The sequence below is a fragment of the Equus caballus genome, chromosome 5, assembly GCF_041296265.1.
Source record: "Equus caballus isolate H_3958 breed thoroughbred chromosome 5, TB-T2T, whole genome shotgun sequence".
NCBI lineage: Eukaryota > Metazoa > Chordata > Mammalia > Perissodactyla > Equidae > Equus > Equus caballus.
Genome location: NC_091688.1, coordinates 46,967,944 through 46,986,672, shown reverse-complemented (window position 1 = coordinate 46,986,672; position 18,729 = coordinate 46,967,944). Strand labels below are relative to the sequence as shown.

At 48.4% G+C, this 18,729-nt stretch overlaps 1 protein-coding gene and 1 long non-coding RNA gene across 10 annotated transcripts; one reads left to right on the top strand and one right to left on the bottom strand.

Annotated features, from left to right (window-relative positions):
- Window positions 1–409: 409 nt before the first annotated feature.
- On the bottom strand, window positions 410–17,310 carry ANKRD35 (ankyrin repeat domain 35). Of its 8 annotated transcripts, none has more exons than XM_070268375.1 (15): window positions 16,905–17,279; window positions 11,573–11,672; window positions 10,926–11,056; window positions 10,053–10,141; window positions 9,644–9,708; window positions 8,759–8,816; window positions 8,496–8,566; window positions 8,121–8,227; window positions 7,322–7,506; window positions 6,648–6,685; window positions 4,458–6,476; window positions 2,149–2,238; window positions 1,840–1,905; window positions 1,157–1,257; window positions 410–616 (listed from the first exon to the last, which is right to left on the bottom strand). In XM_070268375.1, the coding sequence occupies exons 8-14, from the start codon at window positions 8,207–8,209 to the stop codon at window positions 1,195–1,197; spliced, it is 2,550 nt and encodes an 849-aa protein (XP_070124476.1). In that variant the 5' UTR covers window positions 8,210–8,227; window positions 8,496–8,566; window positions 8,759–8,816; window positions 9,644–9,708; window positions 10,053–10,141; window positions 10,926–11,056; window positions 11,573–11,672; window positions 16,905–17,279; the 3' UTR covers window positions 410–616; window positions 1,157–1,194. The 8 variants fall into 8 exon arrangements, with proteins under 8 accessions (XP_070124476.1, XP_070124479.1, XP_070124475.1 ...); XM_070268378.1 differs by having other exon boundaries at window positions 10,922–11,056; window positions 11,573–11,785; window positions 16,905–17,029; XM_070268374.1 differs by having other exon boundaries at window positions 11,573–11,785; window positions 16,905–17,029.
- LOC111773539 (uncharacterized) lies at window positions 610–9,509 on the top strand. 2 transcript variants are annotated; one of them, XR_011439267.1, is made up of 4 exons: window positions 610–2,007; window positions 2,117–2,312; window positions 2,602–2,805; window positions 9,254–9,509. It is a non-coding gene; the product is annotated as an uncharacterized lncRNA (long non-coding RNA). The 2 variants fall into 2 exon arrangements; XR_002808107.2 differs by having other exon boundaries at window positions 1,871–2,007; window positions 2,657–2,805.
- Window positions 17,311–18,729: the final 1,419 nt, after the last annotated feature.

Here is an 18,729-nt window from a genome sequence, read left to right as displayed (position 1 = left end):
TTCTTCTGGTTGTGCTATGTGGGGCGCCACCTCAGCATGGCCTGATGAGCCATGCCATGTCCACGCCCAGGATCCAAACCGGGGAAACCCTGGGCCGCCAAAGCAGAGCGCGTGAACTTAACCACTCAGCCACGGGGCCGGCCCCAGTAACCAATATTTTTTTGGTGGAGTATAGTAGCCGAGAATAGAATAGAAATAGTAATAGCATAGAAATAGTATACTAGAATAGAAATAGTAAGGGTAAATATTATTTCAGATATGTACTCACAGGATGCAAAATGTATTTCTTAGTATGGATCACAATCAAAGTTTGAAAGCTGCTGACTTATGAGGCAATTTGTGATCAAAAAGAAATGAAAAAGATTCCTTCCGTCACTCCCCTTTAGACAGAAAAAACAACGACACCCAGCACCATCCTGCCTCCTGTTTTATTTTCCATAGAGATGTCTTCCATCCACACCTCCGCTGGTCTCATCCATGCTGATTCTAGGCTTCAGGTTCTCAGGTCTGGGGTCCATAATGTCAGGTGAAGCCCTACCCATACCACCCCTAGTAGCCAACCGCCCACCCACCACAGCCTGATGGAGCCTCTGGCAACAAGGAATGCTCTTGTTCCCTGAAAGAAGAAATTCAAGGATGAAATGCACACACTTCCATATCATCAGTCTCCTCCCACCTATGCCATGATGCTAAAGGGGATCCTTATCTGCCTGCATTGGAGAAGATGACTACCAGCATAGGGGCAGGGAGAAGAATGGGGATGACTACTCTTTGAATGAGTGGTGTGGAAGTGAAAGAGAGATTCTGGAATTTGAAGAGTCCCACTCTAAGAAACAACTTTGCACCACCATCCCACCATCACTCATCTTTCACTCGTATCTCTCTACCTCAGACCTTAGGAGAGTCACTCTGTTCCTCTTTTCAGCCTCCATCCCATAAGTCAGCCCTCTTCAGTCTACCTGCTCACTGATTCCTGACTCCACCCAGTGATTGCCCATATTATGTCTCTCAGTTGACCTCACTTCAAATGCTCTATGTCCCACAGGACTCCCTAGTGTCAGCCACTATATGGGACAAAAGGAGACTCCAGTTCCCATCCTAAGTCTCCTTTCCTAAGTCCTTTCTCCCAAGTTCCTTCCCTCATCCCTCAACTCACAACAGAGAAATCCTGAATCCCTCAGGGCACAGGCTGCCTCAGTCCTCCTGCATGCTGAGGATTCGCAGTAGGATATGGTACACATCTTGTTCCATGTAGCCCTGTTGGTGGCAGGAAAGAAAGAAAAGGAGATGAAGATCATAAAATGGGGAGAGACAGGCAGGGGAGAGGTTCTTTGGTATAGTGGAATGCTATTGATTAACTTTGTGCCCTCACTTACAGTATTTAACTTCTCCATGGCTGTTTCCTAATCTTTACAAGGCAGATAACGATGTCTACTTTTCAGGATTGCTGTGAGAGTTACAACTATGAATATGAAGCAAAGCACCTGGTGCACAATGTGCTTGATTCTTTGTAGTTATTATTATTCCTAATAAAGGAGCAAGCCACCCACCTCTTCTTCCTTGGTGAGGGATAATTTGGTTCAGGAGGAAACTGAGAAAGGACATAAGGGACAGGAAAAGGCCTTACAGTGGATCAGGGAATTGAAAAGGAGGGACACTCTCCCTCCTCACATTTGTGCACAACTTCTCTCAATCCACCTAATGAGATCCAAAGACCTGGCACCAGAGCATCTGAAGTCCAGATTTCTGAGAAATGACAAGTTATCTGCAGGAAGAGAAGGGACCCCAAATGCAATACCCGCTGCCCAGCTCTCTGTCTCTACCTGCCCCCATGCTCACCTGAGCAGCATTCAGCAGATGATTCCTGTAGGTGGAGATGATCTCTTCGTGGTTCTTCTGGGACTCCTGGGAGTGAGCATCAATGGGAGGTTATGTGCCCACCTTCCCACACTCACCCTGATACCCCAAGCATGAGGAGCAATAAAATGAAGTGGTCAGCTGTGCCAGGTAAGCTTGCTTGCCCATCACTGGCCATCGTTTGGCCTGGCCAAGTCCCTGCAGTTCCCAGACTCTCTCTGACATATACATCACTTCCACTGTCCACTGTCTTCTCTAGCAGCATCCATTTCCCTGAGGGCCAAAACATACCTGCAGCTGCTGGGCAAGGCGAGCATTTTCTCCCCGAACTGCTAGGACCTCCTCTGAAAGCTGCTCCAGCTTCTTCAACAATTCCTTGATCTGAGGCCAAAAGGAAAGAAAGGGAAGCAATGAGGCCCAAGTCATTTCCCACTCCAATACCACCCAGGGTCAAGGTCAGTTTCCTATTGTTGGATATTTAATATGTGCCAGATACTTTTATACACATTGTCTTATTTAATACTCAAAACAGTTCTTCTTCTGTTCTGAGAAAAACAATACTTCTCTAAGGGAAATATTATTCACATTTTGTAGATACGGAACCTGAGTTAAGTAATTTGTCAAAATCATACAGCTAGTAAGTGATGAAATCATGATTTGAACCAACATCTCTTTGCATTCATGGTCCATGCTCTTAATTCTATACTGGATTCTGACCTCCTTCTTGTTTTTTTCTTCCCAAAGCCACAGTACATAGTTTATATCCCTAGTTGTAAGTCGTCCTAGTTCTTCCATGTAGGATGCCACCACAGCATGGCGTAGGTCTGTACCCAGGATCAGAACCGGCGAATCCCGGGCTGCCGAAGCGGTGTGCACAAACTTAACCACTACGCAACAGGGCTGGCCCCCTGACCCACTTCTGACTGCTGACCACTGAGGGAAATGGAGGTGAGTTTTTGTGGTTTGCGAGGCTGAGGCACAAATGTGGTTAATGATAACCAGCAGTAATAGGAATGGTGGTAATAGGAATAATAAAAATAGCTACCTTTTATTGAGTACTTAGCATTTGCCAAAATTGTTCTGAATATTTGAAATATAATATCTTATTTAATGTAGACCTCACCACAATCGTTTTATTATTCCCATTTTATAGATGAGAAAACTGAGGCTTAGAGATTTAGAGGCTCTAAGATAACTCGCCCACGATCAATCAGTAAGTTTTGAAACTGAAATCAAATCCAGACAATTTCAGTCCAGAGTCCACTACACTATTTTCTTTTGCCATTTGTCTACTTTCGTCTTCTTTTTCAACACCAACACAAAATTCCTCCTTTCTTTATTAGCTCCACCTCACACTGATTCCTATTCTAACATTTTCTATTTTTATGCACTCTATATTATGTAAAGTGTATACTCTCCATATTTTTTAATCATTCTTAATTTGATCATGTTACAAATTTTAATAAGAAGTCTGAATTCATTCATTTCTTTTTTTTTTTAAAGATTTTATTTTTCCTTTTTCTCCCTAAAGCTTCCCAGTTCATAGTTGTATATTTTTAGTTGTGGGTCCTTCTAGTTGTGGCATGTGGGACTCCGCCTCAGCATGGCCTGATGAGCTGTGCCATGTCCACGCCCAGGATTCGAACCAGGGAAATGCTGGGCCGCTGAAGCAGAGCGCACGAACTTAACCACTCAGCCACGGGGCTGGCCCCCTAAATTCATTCATTTCATAGGTAGTTCTAGAATTACTAAATTTATTTGTAAGTTGACTTTTCAGAATTCATAAAATCCTTCTGCTAGAAACAGGTAGACTTACACTCACTTATTAGGAAGCAATCATTAGGAAACTAAGCTATCTCACAGTGGTTTTCAAACTTTTTTTCTTTGCATTGGAGCCCCCTTTGTCAATGGAAATCTTGTAGAACCTACTCTGATCGACGTGGGAGGGGAAGAAGGGGCTATAGTCTACTTTTCTTAACTCATCAGCCCCTGAGTCACCCCCTCAGAACTCTAGCAAAACCACAGCAACCCACCATATTATCAGACCTCTCCCCAGGCTAATACACTGTTTTAAGTCAAAATGCTAATAAACCGGGGCTGGCCCCGTGGCCAAGTGGTTAAGTTTGCACGCTCCCCTGCTGCAGCGGCGGCCCAGGGTTTCTCCGGTTTGGATCCTGGGCGCCGACATGGCACCACTCATCAGGCCACATTGAGGTGGTATCCCACATGCCACAACTAGAAGGACCTGCAACTAAGATATACAACTATGTACCGGGGGGATATGGGGAGATAAAGCAAAAAAAAAGATGCCAATAAATCATAGTACTCCACTGGTGGTAACCCTGACCACACTGCTTCTGAACCCCGAGTCCCAAATTTTAATAGGTAAACGCCCTTCTCTCTTCTGTTTATATCTTACCTCACCTCCTATCTCAACCCTAAACCCCCTCAGACCCAGGAGAGCATAGTGTGGTCCTTACAAATGATTGGCATTGTGTTTGGGGTATCAATCTGACTAACCAAAGGTAGATTCAGATTAGCAAACCCTAAAACACACAGAAATCTTCCCCATGCTCCCCACAGCCGTCTCGCCTGTTCACCTTGGCCTCCTTGTCCTGGCAAGCCCCAATGAGATGCTCCATCTTCTCTTTCAGCAGCTCCGCTGTTTTCTCAAACTGATCTGAGCGCCCGCGCATCTCACTGGCCTGTCGCTCCTGCTCAGCAGCCCGTGCAGCCAGGTCTCCACTCTTGCGGCGCTCCTCCGCCACAGCCTGCCGAAGCCTACCCATTTCCCTGCACGCTGTGTTATACTTTTCTAGCAGAGCCTTTAGCTCCTGACCCCAAGCCTGGGCCTGGGCCACTAGTGAGCCCCGAGTTTTCTCATGCTGCCGCAAGCTGGCTGCCTCCCGGGCCCTCAGCTCAGCCACTTCCTCTGTGGCTTGGTAAAGCAGCTGCTTCAGCTTCCCGATCTCCTGGCTCTTCCCACTCATTGTGGCCTGAACAGCCCGCAGCTCTTCCTCCAGCTTCCCCAAGTCTTGCTCCAGCGCAGCCACTTGGGGGGATGCTGGGTCCTTTGAGGAGGAGCCTGGCTCTGCACGTGTGGCAGAGGACCCCCGCAGCTGCTGATTTTCCTCCTCCAACCTAGCCAGCACCTGCTGTGCCTCACAGTGCCTGTCCACCAGGGTGCTGATGCAGGCCTGCAGCTCCTCCAAGGGCTCAGCCACTGTGCCTCGTGCGCTCCCCTTGCCCACTAGATCTGGGGGAAGGCAGTCCCACAGCCCTTGGAGGCCACTGCTCTGGGAGGCCAGGCGTTTCCGCAACTTTTCCGTGGCCTCCTTCTCCATTGCCAGTTCATCTGTCAGCAGCCCCACACTCCGCCTCAACTGCTGTAGCTGGACCTGTGCCTCTGGTTTGGGCACGAACTCCCGCTGCAGCCGCTGGCTCAGTGACTGCAGCTCCCTCTGCAACCGCTGCCGCTCCTGCCCCAGCTCTCCCAATTCCTCCAGCAAGTTACTGTTGCTCAGTCTCAGTGCTGATACCTCCTTCTCCAGCTGTCCCTTTGCCAGGCCTCCTCCAGGCATCTGTTCCCCTCCAGGCACCCATAGAGGCTGTCCCTGGGCCCCAAGAACCCTTTTCTCCCTTCCTTCATCCTCTTTGGCGATGGTCCCTAGGCCTGCCTTTGGGGCTCCCTTTCTGGGCTCCTGGGCAGGGGCCTCAGGTTTCATCTGTAGTCCTGCCTTTGCCCAATCCAGCCTCACCAGCACCCGCTCCAGCCTGGCTTCCATCTTCTCCCAGGCAGCTGCTGCAGCCTCAGCCCGGGGTGTCCCCAGAGCTCCCTCCAAGACGGGTCTTGACAAAGCCCCCCGGGCAGCATCCTTTTCTCGCCACACTGCAGCCAGCTCCTCCCTTAGTTGTAGCAGGAGCTGGTTCATGGCTGCTGTGCCCACTGGTTCAGCCTCTGTGCCTATTGGTTCAGCCCTTGGGGTCTGGGGCCTCTCCTTCCGGTCAGCATGCTGCTGGTCAGTATGATCAGGGCCAAGGGACTGTCCACCATTGGTGGTAAGTTGCTGTCCTGTGGTTTTCCCAATGGTATCAGACCTTGGGCTCTGGGGTGGCCCCTGTTCTTCTGTTTGGGACTTCACATGGGCTTCATACTGGATCTCCCCTGGGGCTGAATCCTCTGCCTTCTTGGAGGCTAATACTGGGTTTGCTGTGGCTGCAGCTGTTGCTCGCTGCTGCTTCTTTAGCTCTTGTATGTGCTTAGCCAGCAGGTCCAGGGGACAACCCTGCTCCATGCCATCTCCTCCAGGCCGGAGACTAGTGCCCTGCTCTCCTGGAGCTCCAGGCTCTTGGGATAGAAGGAACCCCAGCTCCTGCACCTGCTCTCGAATCTGGTTCTCCAGGCCCAAGTAAGCTGCAGCTTGAGCTTTACACTCTTCTGTCTTTCGTATCAGCTTCTGCTCCAACTGAGAAACTTTCCTTTGCTCCTCTTCATACTTCCACCTCCACTCATCTGAGCATGGGTCTTCTTCATCCTCCTCTTCTTCCTGCTCCTCCTCAGCCTCCGCTCTCCATGGGCTCTTTGGTGGAGAACCCACCTGAGGCTCAGATGGAAAGGCCTATGTGGATAAAGGAACAGGGAAGTAAAGCCAGGCCGCTAACCTAGCCCCAGAAGGGCCTTTCTTCTCTTAGGCTGTCTCAGTGCCCCAAGGTTCACAACCTGATGTCCCAGTGGGATAGCCTGGGGTGGGACAGAAGCAAAAAGGGGAGGCAGGCACTTAGGGTCTTACCTGAGATGCAAGATCTGGATGTTGAACTAGTCCCTGACCTATGTGAAAAGACATGGGGGAAATGAGAGAGGAGACAAGTCCCATGTACTTCTAGCCCACACTCTGTTTTCAAACTTTCTCTGAGAGGAGTGGCCCCTCAGTGTAATAACGCTTATTACACACTTCCTGGTGCTGGGAGCCCCCCTGTTCAACGGGTCCCTAACTCTCCAGCAGTCTTGGTTCTCTATCCCAGAGGTGTGACAGCTCATTCATTTTGTTCACTCACTCATGTATTATACATGCCATGCACTGTTACAGGCACGAGGACCTCAATGGTGAGCAAAACAGAAATGGCTTGTCCTCTCAGGGGTTTACAGACTAGTAGGGAAGAGAGAGGATTGGCCAGCAAATCACACAAATAGATGTACAATTACAACTCGTAAATGCTAGCAATAGTACTAGCCAGAGTTCCCCTCAGTGAGAGACAAAGCTGCATTAAGGAATTTCATGACCATGCTTTTGGGAATTTGGATTCATCTCATAGTAGCAGCAATAAATAAGTGAGCTCTCAATTAAAGTGACAATTATTTGTCAGAGGGATTACTTCCCTGGGAATGAATGGGATTCTAAGAAGTCTCTTTGGTTCTAAGGCTATTGAGGAGAATCTTGAAGTTACAAAAGGGAATCAGCTTTACCTCCCTGCCGCCGCCGGTTCAGGGCCTGCCGCAGCAGCCTCCACAGCACCTTGTCTTGTGTGCGTAGAGCATAATGCAGAGCATCATGCCCCATGCTGTCCACCGCCCCTGCATCCGCTCCATGGCTCAGGAGCAGTTCAGCCACCTCAGCGCTGCCTTTCTCACAGGCCAGGATCAGAGCCGATCTGTGGGTTGGGACAAACCTGAGCATAGGCTTTCCCCATGGAATCCAGGAGACCTGGTTCCAGAAATTCCATCACCAGGTCAGTTCCCACTCAGTGTGGTCAGGAGAACCACAGACCAACACCAGCCAATTACAAAGCATTAGACCACGCCAGAACTTTTCAAATGTCATTCCTTGGAGCTGCAGCATCAGAAAGCAGGGGGCCAATTGGAAGGGCTCCATTTTCATCTGCTTTATATATTGAGGTTCTGTATAAATTCTTTCTTGGAAAAAAGGATTCCATTGCTTATAAGATAGCTTGAAAACCATAAAATTAAACTAATGGGTTCAGAGGTGCTGATTCTAATTCTGGAGTCATCTATGCTAGGAAGATGGTGGTGGCGGCAGCTGAATAGGAAACTATAAGGAAAGTTTTCTCAACTCCCCAAGAGGAAAATAGTGAAGCAGCAGGCAGAGCTCTTCTAAACCACCACTTGGAAGGAAAGAGGTTCCCAAGAAAACAGAGACCAACCTGCCTTTTTCCGCAATACACACACACACACACACTTTGCCCAGTAGCTCATTTCTAGATTGGTCAGGATCTGGATTTGGGGTGGGAAGATGAGGAAGGCTCACTTGTCATCCTTGTCCGTGACATTAACTCTGGCGCCTCTCTGTAGTAGCTGTGAGCAGATAGCTGTGTGACCACCCAGTGATGCAATCATCAGGGGTGTACGTCCATCCTGCACAGATTGTGGAAGGGGGGTTCATGAGGAGCTGGGGGAACCAGGGGGTTGACACAATCCTACCAACTCCAGAAAAAAACCCAGGTCCTGGGGCTAGATGCTCCTTTTCAGAGGGTTAGAAGCTCTCCAGAAGATAAAGACTTAACCTCTCTGTGAGGAAGAAGAGGAGGAGCAGGGGAAAAGGGAAGAGGAGGTGGTGCTGCACAATCAAGCTCAGAGAGAGCAGCAGCCTCCCTGTGTATGGCGCTGCCCAGCTGACGCTCACCTTATCCAGGACGTCCAGAAAGGCTTCGTGGTCACACAACAGGAGCACACTTGAGGCACAGCCAGAGGAGGCTGGGGAGGGTTAAGTGATGATTGGGTTAAGGGGCAGCAAGAAGGCTATCTAGGCAGACAATGACCCAACATCCCCTCCAACCATTTTAGCAGTCAGCCCTGGCCTGCCTTTCCCACCACATGTTATCCTCCCCTCCCTTCCCACCCTATGGTCCCTGCAGCCCTGTTTCCCACCAGTCCCCTGGTACATGCCTGCCCAGTGCAACGGACTACGATTTTCTGCATCCACAGCATCTTCATTGGCACCATGCTACAAACAGCAACGAAGGGAAGTAGCATGGACATGGCGTTAACATCCTCATCCCTACCCCACGTTGGGTCACCAACTTCCATAGTACCACGGGGAGTGGCAGGAGGATCATGACTCTGGCCAACTACTAGACAAGCCCAATCCATTCCTTGCAGATGACAGGTAGCCTTGAATTTCAGCCCTGGTTCTTAAAACTAGGGCCTAAGAAAAATCAGATTATAGGTAAGTACACAGTTTCAGGAAAATGACACCTGAGTCCATGACTGATACTTTAGGATCATACTGTAATTGGGAAACTTGGAAATGGCCGGGAAGAACAAAAGCAGAACAGCCATCTGCCCAATGGCCTGTTAAACTGTACGTTTTGTACTTTTGGAGACTTATTTATAAGTTGTCCACATATCATTTTGCATGTATATTTCTCTTTGTGCTCCTAGGCTACAAACTCCTCGAAAACAGACAGTACGATTTTGGTTTAATTTGAACAGGACTTCCCTCTTTCCACCTGCCCATCATCCCAGCAGTTAAGTCTCCACAGTGGCGCTGCCAATCGCAGAGCTCAACATATGCAGATTGACTGACTGTCAGTCAGTCCTTGGCAACACTGCTTTATGACCTGCCCTCAAGGGCAGCATTAAGCATAGTGCCTCACACAGTAGGTGTTAAATAAATGTTTGTGAATTAATGAATAAATGATTACCAGTTCTTTTATTGGGGATGAGTAGGGTATATTTGACCAAATATTATTTGTGACTACAAGATAAAGTTAGAATACTCTGGGTCCACTGAGTCCCTTTGCAGGAGTAGTAACAAGAGGCTGCTCTTACCTGCAGCAGGACCTTGACACACTGTGGCTGGCAGGAGATGGTGGCCAAGTGCAGGGCGGTGCTTCCTGGAAAGAGAAAGGAGGGTAGGGAGGGTGGGTGGCCCCATGAATGCCAATGACTCACAGGGAGGGAGGGCAAGAGATGCACAGATAATCAGAGGGAGATTACAGAGAGAAGTTCTCAGCCACACGGAGCCAGAAATTCCTGTTCCCCAAGTGCCTGGTACCTGTGGTAGAGGTGGGAGTGGGGGTGAGGTATGTAGAGAGGGGAACCCCTGGAAGGATACTGGTCAGAACTTATGAGGAGAGAAGCAGGGGCTATAGTTGGGGTGTCTAGCAGGGCCTAGCACTGACCCTTACTGCTGTTGTGAAGAGAAAAGCAAGCAGCATGGCCCAGTGCTCAGACTTACCATCCTCATTCTTGCTGTTGATGTCAGCCCCATTTGCAAGCAGTATAGTCAGACATTCCGTCAAGCCTTTGGATGCTGCCAGATGAAACCTGCCATAATCAAAGCCGAGAGGCAGAAGGATGAAGGGACCAGGGAATGAGGAGTAGGGGGCTCTTAATAAGCACTACAAGCTATGCTCCCTCACCCCAAAGTCAATCCTAAAAGCAGAGGGGGAAGCTCCCCTAGTCTGACTTTCTGAGAAAGAGAAGGCTATATGGCCTACTGTCATAAAGTCAGAGGAAACTGTAAGCAAAAATGGAAATAAGAGGTGCAGGTCTCGAGCAATCTCAGATTTTGCAGGGATGTCCAGGGAACACATAATTACCTGTTGCTTTGAGACAGGACCCTTAGCAAACTGGAAGGGTCACAGAAAGAGTCAGCCAGAGCAGAGCAGAGGGCTGGGCATTTGAAGGTGGACTTAGGCAGAAACAATGAATAATATCCCCCTTCTCCTTGTCACTCCTTCTAGCCATGTGACTCTCATGGCTACCACTTCATTCCTGATTTCCTAAGCATACACACTGTCCTACTTGTGCAATGAAGAAATACTCTATTTTGTGTATGTATCAGTTTTCTGTTTGTTTCATAGGCTTTATGTCCTTTTTAGTCAGTGTTGTCAATCTGGGTTTTGAGGTGGATATAGCTCAGGGACAATATCTTCTTCCCTCACCTTGTACAGCACTTGATACATAGCAAAGATTTATCAAAAGCCTTGCTAATTAAGACAAAAAGGGCTCTGAAGTTGTAGGCATTCCCTGGTCCTACATCATATTGGGGTTTGGGGCTTTCAAAGGGAACCACATACCAAGGGTGGGCTCAGGAGGACTTACTTACGGGGACTGGCCGTTTGAGTCTAACTTGGTGGGTCGGGCCGACTTCCTGGAGGCCAGGGCAGCCACGCGTCCCACGTCCCCCCGCTGCACTGCCTCCAGCAGCTTCTGATCACGGCGGTTCCATCTCTCCACCTGGTCCAGAGCCACATATGGTATGAATATAGGGGATGGGGGTGGTGTGGAGAAAGAAAAGGGGGAGATGGTTAGGATGCCAAGCAAATGAAAAGAAACATCTCTGTGGTCCTTTCAGTGTTTCACAAGTCACTCAACCTAGATCATTTAGACCTTCTTAGGTGGGTCGGTTAAATAGTCACCAACTCTTATGCCACCAAGAACTACTGCTGGTTATTGCCAGCCCTAGACCAAAAGGTGCTTGGACTACTGAATTAAAAGTCATTTTTGGGGCTGGCCCCGTGGCCGAGTGGTTAAGTCTGTGCACTCCGCTGCAGGCGGCCCAGTGTTTCGTTGGTTCGAATCCTGGGCACGGACATGGCACTGCTCATCAAACCACGCTGAGGCAGCGTCCCACATGCTACAACTAGAAGGACCCACAACGAAGAATATACAACTATGTACTGGGGGGCTTTGGGGAGAAAAAGGAAAAAATAAAATATTTTAAAAAAAAAAAGTCATTTTTGAGGGGCCAACCTGGTGGCACAGTGGTTAAGTGCGCACATTCCGCTTCGGCAGCCTGGGGTTCGCTGGTTCGGATCCTGGGTGCGGACATGGCACTGCTTGGCACGCCATGCTGTGGTAGGCATCCCACATATAAAGTAGAGGCAGATGGGCGCATCTGTTAGCTCAGGGCCAGTCTTCCTCAGCAAAAAGAGGAGGATTGGCAGCAGTTAGCTCAGGGCTAATCTTCCTCAAAAAAAAAAAAATCATTTTTGAGTACTGAATGCATAGTATTTCAAATGTCTTCTTATCATCATCATGATTATTGTTAGGTGTACCACCTCAGAGCAATCCTAGCCAGGACTCCTTTCCCTTTTGCTCTCTAGGTCTTGCTGCAGCAAACTGAACCAAACCGACCACTCCTGATTGGGTTCACATGGCCTTTCACTTCCTTTTTGTCTTCAGATATTTGAGATATCAAGGCAACTAGCTTCAAGTCACAGCCAGGAGTCCAAATACCTAGCCATACCATCTCTACCCATTGGCTTCGGGCCCCAAAACTGGGAGGAGAAGCACCATCTCTGTTTCTCCTTCTCATATCTAGGCCCTTTAGCTAGTCACTCTGCCCTTTCCATGGCAAAAACAACCAAAAGACAAAGATAGGTCTCTAGCTAGGCTTGAGGAGGCAACAAGAGGTAGCTCCCCTCCCCAACCCTCCACTCCCTCCTCATTTTCCTAGCAGTGAGCAGCTGTCCCAGACAACAGCCACACCTGGGCATGCATTGTTCTATCATTCCAGCTTGACTTTTTCGGGTTGTAGGGTAATTATAATAATTGAAGTATCACAGGGCGTGAAGGAGAGAGCTGGGTAAAAATACCCAGGGCTGAAAGCACAAAAAGCCTGGTTTGATCCAGAGAGGCGAAAGGAAAGGAAGAAGGGATGCAAAAATCTGTGGTATGGTGAAAAGAGCCCTAGGTGAATATTTTTGTCAGCAGGCCTGAGTTCAGGGTCTAGTTCAATGACTTTCTCATCTCTGTGACCTAGAGTAAGCCATTGAACACTTCTAACCTGGTTCCTCATCTATAAAATGTGGGAAATAATAACTACCTCATCGTGTTGTGAGTACTAAATGAGCTAACCTATATAAAATCTCTTTGTAAACTGTAAAGAGCCCTACAAATGTATGCCATCCTTATAACAAAACAGGAAGTGATGAGGGATTGGTGGTAGCATATGGCATTTTATGAGGTGTAATCTCAACAAGAGGCTGTGGGAGGAGGTGGAAAAAAATAGAGTCTATGGAAGCCAAATAACTCATTTTCAAATACTGTTTACATAGGGCAAATTAGTCATCAAAAACAGGAAAGATTTTAAATACTCAAACCATAAAATTATCTAGGATAGATGGATTCTGAGGGATTCTGAGGTAATACTCCTGTTCGGCACTTGTAATTCCTCAGTGTCCTTTCAAGTGCCATTTCAACAGCCTCTCAACATCCCTGGAAAGTAGTTAGGGCTAATATTATTTTATCTATTTGACAGAAGAAGAAACTGAAGCACACTGAGGTTAGATAACTGTCCAGGGTCACACCACAAAACAGTGGTAAAATTGAGAGTAGATCCCAGGCCACCTGATGCCCAATCCACTTCTCACCACCAGACCACGCTACTACAGAGCTAGGGAAGAACATTTACTTATTTTCAAATAAACAGTCTAAGACTGCCTCCAGGGCAAAACCACCCACCCTCAGATGCTGCTCCTTATGTGAAGAAGAGTCTCCAAACAGGTTAGTTCTCAAAGGACAAAATAAGCAAAACGACTGCTCCACACACCAACAGACTCTGATGTGTGAGAACACATTACCCCATGTCCCTTGGGGGCCAGGTCACTCTCAGAAAAAGCAGAGAGCTAGTGCTACACCTCCACACAGGACACTGTCATCAGCCAACCTCAATCTGAAGTTCTCTGTTTAAAAGCCTGATTCTAACACTTTCTATCCTTGTGAATTTAGGCATGTAACTTCTCTGAACTTCAGTTTCCGAATGATATAACACCATTTAAAGAAGTTAGCACTATGTCTGTCACAGAGTAGGTGCAATAAATGTTAGTTCCAATCTCCACCTTCCTAGCCTTGCTGGGCATATTTTGGATGTTCCAGGGCTCAGAAGTCTCCATCTGGGGGAGTGGGAGGAAGAGATCTTGCTCATATCAGCCAAAGCATAACAGCCAAGCTGTATACATGGTAAAAGTGCTTCTTAACGATATAGATACTTTTCTTTCCAGCTAAATAGTTCTAAATCCACCCAATTTACCTATCTTGTTTAGATACTAAGAAGAGTTTAGAACAGGTGGAAATTTTTCATGGCCAAACCTCTGCAGAGCTAGGGTGAAGGAGGACAGAGGGATGCTTCCAAATTCCAAGTCCAGTCCATTGCTCGCCCCAGCACCTTGGAAAAGAGGCAATGGATTACCATCACAGCCTCAAAGGAGCAATCGCCAAATTAATCAGCAGACTCAAAAACAAGGGTTAGCTTTGTATTTCTGTAGCCAAGATTAGGGGGCCTTTGTAGAAGTAACTGCAGCCTCTCCTTATCTCTAGCTGTCTGCCTATAAGCATCCTATCAAGACGGAACATACCAACAGGAGAGAGAGAAAGAGTGACTAGCTGTAGGAGAGGGGAGTGGAAACAGAAAGGCTGCCCTGGAGGAACAGGGAGCTGACTCTCAATTTTTATTTATTTATTTATTTGTTTTTTTGAGGAAGATTAGCCCTGAGCTAACTGCTGCCAATCCTCCTCTTTTTTGCTGAAGAAGACTGGCCCTGAGCTAACATTTGTGCCGGTCTTCCTCTACTTTATACATGGGACGCCTACCACAGCATGACTTGCCAAGCGGTGCCATGTCCACACCCGGGATCTGGACCGGCAAACCCCAGACCGCCAAAGCAGAACATGTGCACTTAACCGCTGCGCCACCAGGCCGGCCCTGCCTCTCAAGTTTTTTTAATGTCAGTTGTTTAAAGCTATTTTCTGGTCAACTTCTTACATAGGCAGAGTAAGCTAATATGTAAGACACCCTCAAAGGCATCTTCTACTTGACTAAAATAAAATGAGATTATAGGAGCTGAGTTTTTATTTGTTTGTTTGTTGAACTTCCTATATTCTGATAACTTAGATTAATTTTTAAATGATCACTGATCTTTCAGCCCTTATTTCAATCTGAGGGTGCAGGGCTCTGGCCCTGGACCCAGGTTTGGGAGTAGGATTGGGCAGGGGCAGTCTTCTGGCATGACTGAGAAGCCAGGCTTTGGGAATGGCCAGGAAGATTGTCACATTATTTCTCTGACAAGTGAGTCCAGAATGGTCAGCCACCCAGGAGTGGAGGAATTTACCCTGAGAAGTTTGGAAAAGTTTCATGAGGAAATAATTTGCAGCTGAAACTGGTCTATATTCAAGCTTTTTATGATCCCGTCCTGACTGAGGAAACAGTTTTCTGCCTAGCTAGACAGTTCTAAATGCACCCAGTTTACCTATAATCTTGTTATACTACGAAGAGTTTAGAATGGGTGGAAATTCTTCATGGCCAAATCTCTGTAGAGCTGGGGTGAAGAAGGGCAGAGGGATGCTTTCAAATTCCAACATTCAGCCCATTGCTCACCCCAGCATTTGGAAAGGCAAGCGGTGACCAAGGATCGGAGAATCAGGAAGAATGAAATAGTTTCCCCATTCCTAAGGAGCAGGCAGACTCCACAAACCTGAAAGGGAAGGGCAATGTGGAGGACTTTCGGTAACTAGGGAAGAGTCCATGTGAATAACAAAATCATTATGTGTTAAGACAGAATGTGGGTAGCCCCAGTTTCTGTTACCTATAGTAGTCATTCAGTAAATGCCTTTTGATTGGTTGATCAAGGTGTGGAAACTAAGTAGAGAAGCAAATGTAAGTGGGACAAGGACAGGCTTCAACAGAGTTCTTATTCTTGCCTCATAGCTGGCTTCCAGGCTTCTGTGGCCTGCCCATGCAGAGTGAGCTGAGCATTTCTCATGTTTGCTTATAAATGGCACCACTAAGACAGGTCAGGCTAAGCAGTATTACTATAGGTAGTTGGCTATTACACTTCTAAATAAGCCATAATCCCACTCTCCACAGAGAATTTCATCCCCAGATAAGAGGTCTCCATGTAAGAGATGTTCAGAGAAGAAGAAGCTATACCTTCCCTGAGCCACCACCTTCTGTAATCTTCTTCCTTGTGTTTTGTTCTGGAAGAACACGGAGAGTAGAATGACTTCTACTGTGAACTCTCAGAGTGAATCTACTCTATTTTCTCCTCCTCTCACCATTACCCTTCCCCAATTCAGTCAAAGGAAGCAGAGTACAAGCCCTAAGCAACTAGGTGAGGGTTTAGAATGAAGGAAGATTCTGGGGAGAAGCAGGCGGAAGACCTTGACTGGCCCAAGAACCAGTCTGATGACCAGACACTGCAGTGAACTGGCCAGGGTGGATTCTGCAGGCAACTTACCCAGTTCCTTGGGGAGTAGCCAGGCAACTGTGCCTCCTCTGGCAGTGCCTGTCCGGCTGGCCAGACTGCAAGATTAACCCACAGGGAGCAGGCAGAAGGAGGTTGGGGCAAAACGGGGAAGAGTGGTATTGAACAACCACTGGGCAGAGAGGCAGAGGTTGAAGGGGAGAACAGGAGAAGACTGCAATTGTGAGAACACCACTTGGAAAGAGGTTTGGAATGATGTCTGAGAGCTTGTGGTAATGATTTGACAACGGGAGTGGAAGTGGCAAGAGGTGAGATGGGGCAAGGACAGAGAAGACTATATGAAGAAGGGTTAGGAGAAGGCATGGAGCTGGGAGTACTCGTTTGGCTGACAGAAAGCAGCAAAGATAGGGCCATATGGGAGGGCAGGGCTGTGAGGACAGACAAGGCTGGAAAATGGGGCCCTTGGGCAGGACTTGGGAGATAGAACTGAGCTTGGGGCTGAGCAGGGGCTGGGGATAGGGCAGATGCTTGGAGGTGATTCAGTACCGGGAAAGAAAGCAGAAGTAGAGGACAGGACCTTGAGGAAGGGGCAGGGGCTATAGAAAACATATCAGAAGTTGGGGATGTAGATACTAGGAGGACAAGAAAAGGCGGAGAGAAAAGACCTTGAGGAGGGCAAAGGTTAGGAAGGCAAGTCAGAGGCTGGGGGACAGGGTCTTGAGGAAGGCGGGGCTGGCGGGCTGCATTGAGGGAACGGAGAAGCTGAAAAGACCCATAAAGAGAAAAGGCGAAGGTGCATGGAGATGGGACTCAGGACTTCTGTCACCACAGGGCTTGGACCCCAACCTCATGGCCATCCGCCCAAACATTTTGGCACCTACCGCCACCTGTGAGCTGGAGCAGGAGAAGATGCGCTGCATGGCCGGGGCCAGGGCCACGGGGGAACGGGGACGCGCGGAGAGCGGGGCCACAGGTTCCCAAACCTATCGGATTCGGCTGCGGCTGTGCGCGAGAGAGCTGTCAAAAGCAAAGCTGGACCCGCCCCGGGATCCGCCCCAGGAGCCGCCCCGCTCAATCAAAGACCAGAACCCGAGGACTGGCCTTAAAACTCCGCCCCTGACCCAGCTCCACTCCGCCGTTGCCGAGGCAAAAAGCCTGCAATCTTCGACTCAAACTTCGCCCTCTCAAACCGAATCCGCCCCCAGCTCCGACCTGCTCTATCGCCGAAGGGACCCGCGGGCTCGGGCTAAAACTCCTCCCCCGGTCCCGCCCCTCCCCACGGTTCCCGGCTGAGGCTCCGCCCTAAACCCCGCCTCAGCCCCGCCTCTCTGAGTGCTGCCGCAGGAGGCGGGCAGGTCCCGGCTTCTCCGAGCGTGCTCTGCTCTTAGCAACTGTTGCATTTAACCACTGGTGCCGGTGCTTTTATTATATCCAGAAACCTTTGGCCAACTTAGTTACCTCTGCTTTCTCCCCCGATTCCCCGGCCAAAAACCCAGGCACAAAAGAGGATTTGAAGAGAGCAGTTTGGAAACGGGAGGAGATTGTTGTGCTGAGCAGAGGACTGAGGGTGGATGATGCGTGACCCGCAGCAACCTGAGAAACAAAACCCGAGGGAAAGGGGATCAAGCTGAATATCCTAACCCACCTCTAAGTTAGAAAAGGGCAGAGGGGAAGAAAAGAATTTTTATTTGAAGCACTCTCCGCCTCTCCGCGAAAACCCGCACAAAACTGCCTTCACTATTTCCACTGCCCTTTAAATTCAGATTCTCGGCAATTCTTGCTTGAACAGTCGGTCGCAGCCAACCGTCTCTCCTTTCTCCTCCCTGCGGCCTGAACGAGCCCACTCAAATGCATATGAAAGCCTACTGGATAAAGCTCAAAGTTCTTAACGTGGTTTACAAGGCTCATCAAAAGCTGCACCCTGCCTTCTCCAGTCCCCTCTCTCACCACTTTCAGAAACAGCCCAATGCTGAGGCTATTCTAGTCTACTACAGTTCCCTTCCTGGCTGGTGACTGATCCTCCCTGGAATGCCCTCTCTCACACTTGGTCGCCCCTCAACCCAAATTTTGTTTCTGTAAAGTTTTCCCTTACAACCCTCCCACCCCCATCGAGGAAAGTGTGCCTCTTGTGTGTGACACACTTCTAATACTTACTGCTATGTTGTATAGCAACCACCTCTTTGTATTTGCCATTATTTATTTACATGTTTGTTTCCTCTACTAGATGGGGCTCTTGGATGGTAGGAGTTGTATTTTATATTAACCCTATTGCCTGGCACATATGAGATACTTAATGTCTGATGAGTGAATGAGTGAAAGAAGGAAGGAAGGAACAAAGGAGCAACAATGAGAAGAAAGGAAGGAACTCTTGTGTCTGGGGAGGGCCTGTTGTTTCTACAGTTGCTTCTCAAACTGGTTCTGCTCCAAAGGAAGAGGTAACAGGCTTATTGAAGAACAGGTTGGGGTTAGAGAAAAGTCCCACACTGGAGCTGAAGGATAGAGAGGAGAGGGATCTCTAGGTGGAGAAAATTATTGAAAGTGCTCTTTTAATCATATGGATGAAGAATTAGATGAACCAGTCTTCAAGGAAATCCATCTCCCTTTTGGGACTCACTGGGGATAAAGAGGGGAGGTCTGTCAACATCACCATGGTCTCAGTCCCAGCCCCAGAAACAGTATGTGCCATAAAGGCTGATCAAGCTACAG

Bases quoted from the DNA above. Each gene is read 5' to 3' on its own strand.
- ANKRD35 (XM_001499402.5), bottom strand. From the start codon at position 16,943: ATGCAGCGCATCTTCTCCTGCTCCAGCTCACAGGTGGCG. The intron at 10,142-10,925 runs GTAAGTAAGTCC...TGATTATGGCAG, and splicing joins GACTCAAACGGCCAGTCCCC to GTTTCATCTGGCAGCATCCA. The intron at 6,686-7,321 runs GTAAAGCTGATT...CTTTTCACATAG, and splicing joins GAACCGGCGGCGGCAGGGAG to GTCAGGGACTAGTTCAACAT.